Source organism: Macrobrachium nipponense, chromosome 12, assembly GCF_015104395.2.
Source record: "Macrobrachium nipponense isolate FS-2020 chromosome 12, ASM1510439v2, whole genome shotgun sequence".
NCBI classification, from domain to species: Eukaryota; Metazoa; Arthropoda; class Malacostraca; order Decapoda; family Palaemonidae; genus Macrobrachium; species Macrobrachium nipponense.
Genome location: NC_087205.1, coordinates 8,659,934 through 8,672,618, shown reverse-complemented (window position 1 = coordinate 8,672,618; position 12,685 = coordinate 8,659,934). Strand labels below are relative to the sequence as shown.

The following is a 12,685-nucleotide window of genomic DNA, read 5'->3' as shown; positions in this document are numbered from 1 at the left end:
CAAGCCTCCAATAATCAACCAGGATTTCAAAACAGAGCCTCGGTCTAATCATCCCGAAACCTGTGAAGCCATCTATAATGTCCTTAGGGAGGATTATTTGAAAGTAAGGTTCAAATATAGGTACAAAGTACACAAATATTTTCTTATTACAAGAAACACAGCTCATCAAAACACCATAACTTCGGAGCTCCAGACTTCTGTGATGCTTTGATTGCAGACATTTCCCTGTAGAATTGTGTCTTCAGGGTGTGCAGCTTTTTAGTAATATCATTCATTCCACAATGTACAGTTTACAAAACTTGATAACAGTGATTTTATGGTTCCAAGCTTGCACTCCTGATGTTTCTCATCTTGTAATGCTTGCATTTGATGTTCCAAACAAATGGATGTTCCTTCAGTAATTCATAAAATGTAATGATAGTCCTTGTCCTCTCAAGGGGTTTGGCGGGTGGTGGTGGGAGGCGGACATCCTCTCCCTCTGAACGTTGGTGCATCACTGAGCTGTCAGCTGCGCAGTCCAGGGTTCCCAGGGTGTATCAGACCAAATTATCGTACCACATACCTCTTCAAATTATCGGATTTTTATTTTTATTAGCAATTATCGTACATTTTTCATAATTATTAAATATAGCTTGTATTTCATCTACAGCAATTATAATCTTTATTTTATCTATTAATGTAAGGCGAAATAGAAAAAATTGTGGATGTCATTTCTATTTATGTTGCTAATAATGAAGAAAACAAAAAAAAAATGATAACTTTTTCTGTTAGGTTGTAACAAAGTAGGCCTATTTAGTACTTCAGGTGATTGTTATCGTCATTCTATATCACCCAAATAGTAAACTTTAAAAAAGAAAAAAATCACAAACCTAACATGAGTACTTGCTTTAATGGAAAATTGCCACTTGTTCTTAAACAAAATCACAATTACAACCCCCATTAACAAAAACAAAAACAAAAAAAAAGAAAATGCCCCCTAGCCAAAATCATATAATTGTTTTGACTTTCAATTCTTCACTTGATAGCCAATTTACTACAATCATCCAGTATTACATCAATGGAAAATGAAATGGAAAAACTAACGAACAAAAAGATCACTGTTAATAATCCTCAGTATTGATCATCAATGAAAACGAAACTAATAGATCTAAGACTTATTACTGTTTATGAAGGACTTTTCTCGCTAATTGTTTCTTTATCATCACACAGTAATAACAATTAAAAACGAAAAAATATGTATACAGGAAAAAAAATTACTTTCAATGCCTTCCTTATTCATCATCCTTATCATCATCCATCAAAGGTAGATAGAGGAGAGGTACATTATTTGGTCTGTTACTCCTTTCCATATCTTCTTTTTTTGGCCTTCCTGCTCCTTTTAAGCTTTACTTATTTTCAGGCGGCGGGCAATGAAGGGGTGGGGGGTGGGGGGGGGGTGGGGGGACCTTTGGGTGCCTTATATGCTGTTTGAATCTTCTAAATTTTTCTTAAGTTGAGACGAAAAAGGTGGTTCAAATTATCGTACATTTCCTTTCCAGTAATTATTTCTTACATATATCGCGAATTATCGTATATCGTACGCTCGTTATCGTTTATCGTACGATTGGAGGGTCCAAATTATCGTACTTGTACGATAATTATAGTTACGTCTTGGGAACCCTTCCCTTGTGCTGCAGGTGCGCAATGAAATTGGCTCGGCCACACCCCAACAACACGTTGGTTGATAGCTGCTTCGTGTTGAAAAAAGCCCGTTTTTTTCAACGCATCCATCTTAACAACAAAACTGCGGAGCATCATGGATGCAAATAGTGTGTAACGGGGCTTAACAAAATGGGGTTCTGCTATAAGACCACATAACGGAAAATGTATTGTCAAAAAGGAAACTCAGATATAGTGTGCTGGCGCATTCGCACATCTCCGAGCACTTAATGGAATATTGGAAGGAAGGGGAGGGGAAAAGGTGGTACTACATCGATGAATCCTGGTTCACTCCACGAGGATGCATTCCTAGCAGCGAGTGGGTTTGATGCACCCTCCACCAAAAACCAACTTGAGCGAAGAATAGCCGTTGCCCCAAAAACTCCTCCACCATTCAAAGCAGAATATCATTGGAGTGGTTGACCGTGGCTTGCCCAGCATGACCATTCCCTTCAAAACGCCACACGCCCCGAGCTGTTGTAAATCTGCAAGCAAAATCTGCCCAACTACCTGTGTATAATAAATTGACATCATCCGCTTCATGGGGACATTGAAGTCGTTACCGACTACCACCCTGCTCATCCTGAGCTCAATCTATTGAGCAGGTCTGGGGCTTTAAGAAAAAACGAAACGATTGTGCGTTCACCTCATTGCACAGCGTTTTACTCGGCAGAATTTAAAGGCCAGAACCAGAAGAATGAGGAAGGCGAAGGTTTTGCGAGGGAAGTGTGAGTACACGGTGCAATAACGGACGGTCACAGGGGCGGGGCCTTCTAGGAAGCATAACTCGGTCAATAAATGAGAACAGCCAAAAACCATGTAGATCCTATAATCCCCCGTCACCCATAAAACAGTTGATGATGAGGGATTGATCTGTTCCTTGACAGTGATGGACGATTATTTGAATAAATTTTTGTGATTTTTTTCAGAAAAGGAACAAATTGTTTTTCCTTTACTTTCCAACTGATGGCGGATAATGATTTCACATGATGAGAGAGAGAGATGAGGATAAGAAGAGGAGAGAGAGAGAGAGAAGAGAGGAGAAGAGAGAGAGAGAAGAGAGGACATAAACTTTTTATCATGCTTCTTCTTATCATTAACATCTTGTTTATTATGATTATCATTACAACTGTTATCGTTATTATTACTATTTTTGTCCTTAATTAGGTAAATAGATACCTAAGGGCCCACCAGCAGATAAGGTAGCCCATGGTATGAAAAACTAACAGTATAAAACGAAAGGGCAATGCAAGATTGGAAATAACATTAGATAAAGATAAACCTTCTGCATGAATTTTCAATGCAATTTATTTAACTGTATACACCCTTTAAAAACTGAAGTTAAGCTTGGCTTTAGATATCTGGAATCTCTTGTTGATTGTATTGATGGGTCTTTTGAGTTGTATTTATGAGCAATTTAATTTTTGGTTATCTTTCCATAAAGTCGTTAAGCCGTATAGCACGAAAACTTTTAAGGATTTAAGAGGGGGGTCCTCAGCAGGGCAGGGTTCATCAAGTTGGATAAATAGGCGAAAAGGCTATTAAAACTCCTTATACACCCTGACCGTAAAATTACAACAATATCATGAAATGTTAATAAGAATTATAACAACTGAGTCCAACATCCTCAATTCTAATAGTCAATTTAACAACAAATATAACAGGTATTAGAGAAAGCGGTAGAGTAATGCGACGCCGGACGAGGAACTAGGAAAGGGGGGTTACTGAAGGGATAGGAGGAGGGAGGGACGGGGAAGGTGGTAGGGTATTCGAATAGCTGTTTTGCCTACTTTTCCCGAATTTTTCACTTGGCTCAGGCTTGATTATAGCCCAAGAGGTTAAACACCTTAATTAACGGAATTTTGGAAAATACATTTATACTATAAAACAAAAAAAAAAATTAGGGGGAGGGTCCTTATACAGTGCTGTTTGTCCCAAAGTACTATTTCTGATCAAAATAAATCATTAAGGGAGATATTAACAAAACAAAAAAAAAAAAACAACATATTTTTTTTTCGCCTGAACTCCATAGTAGTTGGATTTACAGCCACTTGGAAGTTAGTTATTATCAAATCTTTCAAAACTTTGAAGTAGATTGGGAATAGGTGAATTAACCCCATTTGTTTTAGAATTCAATATCAAAATATCAAAACTGTTGCAAAAAAAAAAAAAAAAAAAGAAAGGCTAGTGCTGTCGACAAAATGGAAGATACGGACATGAAAATTACACTATAAATTTAAGAAAAAAAAACATGAACTGAAAGGCGGGACTCGCGCTAACAGGGGACAATTTACAAAAGGAAAAAATCAACTCTAAAACAATTGACAAAACGAGGTCCCACGATGCCCAAAATGCAAAACAAGGACAAGAAAGGAGTTTCGAAAAACTGGTAAAAAATCCGCCATGAAATCAGTACCCTCTATAAAAGTGTCACCCGGTTCGCTCAATAAATAAAGGAATAAATAAAAAAAGTTGTTGCAACATTTCGCCTATTCGATTTCTTCAAATAAATCGACATTTGACATGAACTACAATATTTCAATAATCCAAAATCACATGTTCCCCACCTTAAATTAAAATTATGGAGGGATATTTTTATTTAACCGCTCTCCGCATCTCAAAGTGCTAGCAAAGACATCTATTCCCTTTGGGTATTTGACAAGCTTACAGTTTATTTTCATATATCTTTCACGCACGTGAGGCTCCCAGAGATTCGTTGTAAATAAATATTCTGTTCGTGAATTGTCCTTGCTTGCCAATTTTCGGCGACATGGTTCATAATTCCTTTAGAATGACCAAACGAAATTAAACTTTGATATTTCCTTTGTTTACAATGCTTGAACTAAAAGATGGCGTTGGTATTTATCAGGTGCTCTGTCTACTTGTGACGTCATAATGGACAACTATCTATTTCATCCTTATTGTTTATCGTAGTCCACCGATGATCGGTTGATTTAATCTAATTTGTGTCTATAGACGTTTACAGCAGAGTAATTAGGTAATCAGCCTATTCTATTATTTAGACTGGTAAGCGTAGGTGTAATTTTATTGTACTTCACTTTTGCAAAGTAATTGTACTGAGTACTTCTGCTGCAAAAGCACTACATACAATTACAATCTTATCTGAGAGAGAGAGAGAGAGAGAGAGGAGAGAGAGAGAGAGAGAGAGAGAATCTCATTATCAACCTTTATGGGGAAGAGGACCACACTCGGTGACTGTAATCAGACGGTGTAGGTCGTTCTTCTAGAAAACGGGCCATAAAGAACAGCCATGACCACGCAGAGGGAAATTCCGGTCAGCTACGAAGACCGGGACAATTTTCTGAACTTCGGAAAGGTGGTGATCGTTAAACCAAGTGACACGATGCTGCCGGCTGGGTGAGAAAATACAATTTATTGTTTCTTGTGACACAAAATGGGTTACTTTTAGTATATGTGTGTATGGTTATATGCTACGCTTAAATAATTCTCCTCTCCATCAATGGCTGAGCAGAGGACTTACAAACGAAAACTTTCTTCCGTGTCATAATTCAATGACTAACAACCATCTACGTAAGATCTATGCGAGACTTCCATTCCATTTACATATTTCAAAATCATATCAATGGAAACCTTTCGTCCTAGATATCAAAAGGCTTGCAAGAGGTTAAGCCATAGCTTGTCAACATTGCTAGATGAATGCAGTGAAAAACAAAAAAAAATCTTGCCCCTGCCTACTGATAAAGATATTTTTCATTTTAAAATCCAGATGCCATCCTGGCGACATGATACGAGAAAGCGTAATAATATTGCACTAAAATAAAAAAAAAAAGTGGCAAAAAGGAAAAAAAAACTAACTCGTAGTCAAGTTCGGGACCAACTCCGACCAAGATCTACCTCAAAATCAAATGAAATCCGACGACGGTTGACTGAGCACCTAACCTTCGTCAGCCTTTGTTGGGCAGGCGTAACTGTTAGTCATAAGGATTAAAAAAATTATAATAATAAAAGTCTTACTATAGTTCGTAATGTAGAAACTATACTCTGTTTTTTTTCATCAGTCCATCCGCCTGTGGTGTTTTTGTATGGTAACACTGCGTCCCGGGCTTTAGATAGTTACATTCAGCTTACATTCAACGATTATAATAATATCCTATTTCGAATATTAACGGTGTAATTCGCATACAGTAAATTATTAAAACACTTTTCAGTTACAAATGTACACCCAGATATCCTTTTATTTACCTAAAACTTACAATTAGCGTAGCTATCTAAAGCCCGGGACGCAGTGTTACCATACAAAAACACCACAGGTGGATGGACAGATGAAAAAAAAAAAAAAAAAAAAAAAAAAAAAAAAAAACCAAAAAAGAAACAGAGTATAGCCTTTCGACGTTTAAGCAGTTTTGCCCATGAGTTTTAACTAGGCCTAATAGACAAGCAAAGAAGGATGAGTTCGTAACCTCCGTAAACTTATGCTGGGCCGACATAACTGGTAGTCATGAGGACCAAACAATTGGTATTTCCTAAATATTTCGAAGTGTTGAAACCATCCCTTTTGACCCTTAAACATATATGTAATAGTTCTTGGTTATCTAAATTTCACCTTTGAGTTTTCACGAAACCTAAAGAGCTATTAGATTACGTATCAGATTAATCTGTCAGGTTTTTATCTAAACGCCCCATAGTGGTCGCGGTGAGGTCAGGTTGTTCTTATCTAAACGCCCTAGAATTTCTATATATGGGCTTTGGATGTTGCAAAGGTCATCCACCCCAAGATGGATCAAAGGTGACTCAATTTGTTGTATATAAAATTGTCATTGTTCCCGGATCTGTTTCTCGTATTAGATGGATTTAGTTTAATAAAACTATAACATTTTTGGTATTGCTGCACATTATTTGAATTACATTCATACTTAAACTATGGACTCAAACTTTCCTTAGTAGCTGAAGAAAGATTTTGGCGAATTTGTATATATTTCAGAAAGTAGAATAAGGGAAAAAAATATTCTGCAACTTGGCTACTGCGTTTATCAAGAAAGTGAAAATCGTAAGTTGAATTTAAAATATATTTAATAACATCTAGAATTTATGATAAGCCTAATCTGTTTAATTAGCTGGAAGTACCAAAGATTAACTTTTTAAAATACAAACAATAGGCCTTTGTAAAGGGATGTAATACGTACTATGGGAATGTAAATGCAAAATTTGACATGGGACTAATTCAATAAATTCACCATTCGTAAGCTGTAATTATCATAGCATAGGCCTAATTCAATATATTCACCATTCGTAAGTTGTAATTATAGCATAGGCCTAAAGCAATATATTCACCATCAGTAAGCTGTAATTATCATAGCATAGGCCTAATTCAATATATTCACAATTCGTAAGCTGTAATTATCATAGCATAGGTCTAATTCAATATATTCACAATTCGTAAGCTGTAATTATCATAGCATAGGTCTAATTCAATATATTCACAATTCGTAAGCTGTAATTATCATAGCATAGGTCTAATTCAATATATTCACCATTCGTAAGCTGTAATTATCATAGCATAGGCCTAATTCAATATATTCACCTTTTGTAAGCTGTATTCGTATATTCGTTGCAACCCTAAACAAAAGCAGTTGAAAAACCTATATTCTTTACAGTTACAAAAAATTTGCCAACGCCATCTACAACTTCGAGTACAGGAGAGATGATGTCTGCTTGTTCACTTTTCCTAAGAGCGGGACCGGTTTTTTGGACAGCAGGGCATCAATCCTGGGCCAAATGACGCCACATTGGGGAAATCGAGAGGGCGCTGACCGAGAGTCTTAATAACAGAGTTTACTTTGTTGATAATGTAAGTTCTCTATCTCTTTCTCTCTGATTGTAATGATGAATGATCCTTTAACATGCATGGATTAATTGTCTGTAGCATTGTATGTAGTTTGAACTCTAAGAATGCTCTGAGTTGCTGATCATATTCCAGGATTTTATGCATCGTTTCAAAGAGGACGACTACAGGTTAAAGTTGAAGAACTTGTGTCCAGACGCAAAGGAAGATGATGGTCTGGTGCTGCAGTTGGCAGCCCTGGAAAAAGGACGTCGCTTAATTTGGAGTCATCTGTCTTTTGATCTCCAGAATCCAGATGTCCTCGATAAATGTAAACGTTAGTAAACAATAATGACATTGTCGTTCATATTGAAAAAAAAAAAAAAATAAATAAAATAATGAGGTTCATTTGATTATCAAAAATCTAGTCTCCTCACGGTAATATGAAACTACTTGCTATTTCTCGTCTTTTCAAGTAATTGTGGCATAACAAAACGACTCAATGATTGGTCTTCGAGAAAATTAAAGTATCACACCAATAGAGGTGCAGGGCCATACGCGGGTTTTATAAACGGAAGGAAATTTAAAGATGAAATATTATATTTTCATCAGTTTGTTATGATAAAGGCACTTGGTAAATCTGTGTACTAGACGAAGAAAATCTGAACGAAGTGTTTTCTTTCACCAAACATAGTATCAATTTTCTATCTGAAGTGGCAAATTAGTTATATATATATTATATAATATATATATAGATATAATATATATATAAAACGTTAAAATTTTCTCTCATGGAAGAGGGGGGGGGGGTGGGGGCGGGGGGGACTGGTACGGAGGGGAGGAGTTCTTAAACCCAAACATTCTTGCTCTCCATCCTGGAGGCCTTCTAGCGGGATTAGTACTATAGGGCAGCTGAAGGGTCGTCTTACAGTGGCGTCACTACCGTTCCCAGGGCGGACTCTGAAAGTGCCACCCATTCCCGTGCTAAAAAGTACTATAGAGTGGTGAACATTAAACTCTCATTTTAAGCCTTAGCATCTCAAACATTTATTTAATTTCATTTAAAAAAAAGGAGAGAAAGAGAAAGCAGATTTAAACTGAACCTTAAGCTTTGTTAGAAGCTAATAACAACATGAGAGTTCCGACTGATTAGTAATTTCATGGTCTATTGACAATATTGCGAGGTTTGACATCTGAACCGACTCATTTTATTTGTCCATTTGTTAGGTTTTATGTACAGCCCTCCCTTACAGGGATGGTTCCCTCTCTTGCTGGGGTTTTCTAAAGTTTTTTTTATATTTTATAATTGTCTTCTAGTTTTTTCTCACCAGCAACGTAGCTCCTGCAGAATAGAAGGCTTCAGATCTTTTTTAAATTTACTTTCTTCTTGAATGATCTTCACTTCAGGCCCTCGTGCCGTCATTGGACCTCATGCAGTGCACTGTAGACATTACTGAAGGTTCTTTGCAGCGTGCCTTCGGCCCCTAACTGCAACTACTTTCGTTCTTTTTACTGTACCTCTTTTCAATTTCTATTTCTTCATCTTACTTTCCACCCTCTCCTAACACTTGATTCATAGTGCAACGGCGAGGATTTCCTCCTGTTACACCTTTCAAATCTTTTGCTGTCAATTTCCATTCCAGCGCTAAATGACCTCATAGGTCCTAGTGCTTGGCCATTGGCTTAAATTCTATATTCAACTCGACTCATTCACTTCAGGCGGTATTTTGTTGTATAGTCTTGGTGCGCAATGTTCAAATGCTCTCTCACCTGACTTACAATTTGTTCTAGGTTCAAATAGCCTATATGCTTCACTTCCATGCCTGGGCACATTTTCATTTCAGGTCTAGAGAAGCTTCAGCAGTTTCTTAAATATGTTGGTTCCCTATATTTTAGTGCATTAAAAACTGTAAGAAGTATTTTGTACTCTATTCTTGCTTATACTGGAAACCAATGTAGCTCGATTAGTGCCGGGGTTATTCTGCCACGGTAACGTAATCATTTTATTATCTGATGTCTCTATTTTGTACTCCTTGCAATTTTCTTAGTAAGTAGTTAGGAAGCCCGTAGTATATAACGTTGCAGTAGTCAAGGCTTGAAAGTATTTGGTTACAAATTACTGTTTCAGAGTATCTTCGTTCAAATATTTTCTGATAAATGCAATGTTTCTAATCTGATAGTTACAGGTTTTTACAATGTGCAATATAGCCTATGATTTTTCATCGATATTTTGTTATCAATAGAGCTGTTAGAGTTAGTGCACCAAGTGTTGTATTACCAGTAAGATACTTCCAGTTCCCTCACTGCCGCTCCAGCCTTTATAGAATGACGAGCCAATAGTTATTCTTTAGTAGAGTTCATATTTTCGTAGTGCACTATCAGATCCAAATAATCTATTCTCAGTTCTGTCTCCAAAGAGTTTTAGTTTCTTCGCCGACATCCACTTTTTATATCTTTCATCATTGCATCAACTTTGCTAATGGCATCTTCTACTGTTTCAAGAGGAAAATAGAACTGAGAATCATCTGCATGCAGTTTGTAACAAACCTTTTGCTTGTTTAGATAATTCAGTTGTGTAAATGGTAAATAGCAGTGGACCCAGGACTCTGCCTTGGGGCACCCCTCTAATTAGCCTTTCTTTTCTGATTTCACATTTGATATAATCACTGTAACCTTCCTGTTTTCTGAGTAACTTTTGTACCATCTGCGCTAATCATCTTCAATGGCTACTGCTGTCAGGTCTTCAAGCAGCAGATTGTGGTCAACTGTGTCAAATGCTGCACTTAGGTTGAGCATAGCCAGGATACCACATTTTCCACTTGTCATAATTTTTATATGATTTGTAATGGCCTACAATGTGGACACTATTGAGTGTTGTTTTCTCTACGCTGACTGATCAAGTTGTTCCAAGTATTTCCAGTTTGTTCGTGAACTACCGTTGATCTTAGATAGTTTTTGATTAGTTTTAACTTGGAGAAGTTTCTCTCACAACTGGAAGCATTTATTCTGACGGTTAAGAACAATCTTAACATTGTAACAATATTTGGAAAACAAATATCAAGGTTGAACGAACTTCAGAAACCGAAAGGTTGCCGCTGTCAAAAATCACTTGCTGTTCAACAGCAGAGTCAATAAATTTCTGTTCAGCGTTCCGATCAGACGAAATATGCTACATAATCTAGAATTATGCCAGACCAGACCTGCTCAAACGATGTCACAGTGCCCCCAACCCCTTAGTTACGCCACGATCTCTCAGCTTATACTTTCTTCTTCATTCTCTGATGTTCTAAACAATAAGCTCACACAAGTTTTTCCAAAACAGGTCGTTCTGTGATGCGCCACCCGAAGGACAATATGTGTTTTCCCGATACATTCACTTTAACAGTTTGGAAATGCCAGTCTTCCACTTATAGCAGAGACATTCCTAAGTGGGAAAGCGATCTACGGGAGTTACTGGCATCACGCCAACGAGGCTTGGAAAAGGAGGGACCATCCCAACTTGCACATCATGTTCTACGAGGATATGAAAGCGGACATCATGGCTGAGCTTAGGAAGCTGAACGAATTCTTGGGGACGAATCTTACCGAGGATCAGCTTAAGAAGTAAATAGCTGCATTGTTTTCTAGACGTATACTCGGAGCTCGTTTACTGTAGTTAATTGAAATGTGCTGATTACTTTGATTTCGTAAGCTAGTTTAGTAGAGAGAGTGAAGTAAGTTGACCAGTGGACTGAAAATATGTAAGTTGACAGAAGTGAGAAAAACAGAAATGTAATAATTCTTTTTAATAACACCCAGTAAAGAGTTTTTTTTTTTTTTTTTTGTGGGCCTCACAGTCAAATAAGGACATTGATTGCTACAGAGCTTAGTATGATATGTAGATAGCATATGCAATATACGTAAAAACATCGTATCGTGCTTCTAAGTAATCAGTAGAAGGATCCACAGTAATATTCTTGTTTATCAAGACAAAATATATTTGTAGAAATATATACAAAATTTAGGGCTTTCATCCATCCTTGTGTGGACTAGATCAGTGATCAAGTCCACACAAGGATGGATCAGATCCTTCTTCTGATGTAGATAGATCATTAAAATATTCAGTAACTTTGCGCACACAAATCAATTGTTATAACAACCATGTCTTCCTCAGGGTAGCAGAACACACTAACTTCAACAATATGAAGGAAAACCCTACGATGGCTCCCAACAGCGTCGACTTCAAAGGGTCCTTCTTTCACACGGGAAAAGTCGGGTCATCCAAGGGACAACTCTCGCCAGAACTTGACGCTCGGGTGGATGCATGGGTCAAGGAAAATGCTTCGAAACTGGACCCTGCCTTCAAGTACGCCTTTTAAGGTCAAATTTTGAAAGGACTGGGAATTCTGATAATCTGAGTCATTGTGTAGGTGCTTTGACCCTGTTGAAGAACTGAAATTTGAAAGCTAAACTTGTTTAGTAAAAGATGTCTGAACAAATTTGTTTCATGTATTTTTTCACCCTTTTGGGCAGCGATACAACCTGACACTTCCCTTCATCAGCAAAAGATATTTTCTCCTATTATGTTTATTTCTTTCAATGAAAGATAAGTGGTGACCTCTGGCTGAATAGGAAATAACCGAGAAGCAGAGAAAAACGAATTCCTTGAGATAATCTTGCTGCTTAATTAGCCGTATAATTCTTATGGAAAATTTTGCCCTCTGAGATGAGAGTATTTTATGTCAATGAATAGGTCCCTGCTGGACGAGTGGTTTTCGCGCTCGGCTGCCAATTAATTAATTCTGACATATTAGTTAATGGGAATTTAGATTCATGACGAATTTCATTTATTTTACGAAAATCCCCACAAACCCAAACGGATCCATTCTGCTTCCTGACAGTAACAATTGGTGAGGCATAATCTGAGAATTCTACTCTTTCTATAATCTTATTTTTTCCAAGCTCTTGCAGCGCACTCTCAACCTCACTGCTTACCGTCAGTGGCACCTGCGAACCTTCTGAAAAACAGGAACATGACAAACTTTAGGATACAATCGGGCTTGACAGTTCTCAATAGGTTTCAAACTATCTACATTATAGTTTTCCACAAAATCTTTTATATTTAACTAATGGACATTAATTATATTGCACTTATCTATTAAATTCCTACCAATCAAGTTATTTGGGGGAGTCTGACCCAACACA

The 12,685-nt window shown here is 37.2% G+C and overlaps 1 protein-coding gene across 1 annotated transcript; it reads left to right on the top strand.

The window, feature by feature from the left end:
* Positions 1 to 4,906: 4,906 nt before the first annotated feature.
* Positions 4,907 to 12,058, top strand: LOC135225109 (luciferin sulfotransferase-like). Its single transcript, XM_064264365.1, has 7 exons — positions 4,907 to 5,076; positions 7,335 to 7,420; positions 7,458 to 7,528; positions 7,658 to 7,838; positions 9,346 to 9,410; positions 10,887 to 11,104; positions 11,655 to 12,058. The coding sequence occupies exons 1-7, from the start codon at positions 4,970 to 4,972 to the stop codon at positions 11,857 to 11,859; spliced, it is 933 nt and encodes a 310-aa protein (XP_064120435.1). The 5' UTR covers positions 4,907 to 4,969; the 3' UTR covers positions 11,860 to 12,058.
* The last annotated feature ends 627 nt before the right edge of the window (positions 12,059 to 12,685 follow it).

What these genes read in the sequence shown, in the direction of transcription:
- LOC135225109 (XM_064264365.1), top strand. Translation starts at nt 4,970, where the DNA reads ATGACCACGCAGAGGGAAATTCCGGTCAGCTACGAAGACCGGGACAAT. An exon ending in ATTTTAGTGCATTAAAAACT is followed by an intron (nt 9,411 to 10,886) that starts GTAAGAAGTATT and finishes TCACTTTAACAG; the next exon opens with TTTGGAAATGCCAGTCTTCC. An exon ending in ACCGAGGATCAGCTTAAGAA is followed by an intron (nt 11,105 to 11,654) that starts GTAAATAGCTGC and finishes TGTCTTCCTCAG; the next exon opens with GGTAGCAGAACACACTAACT.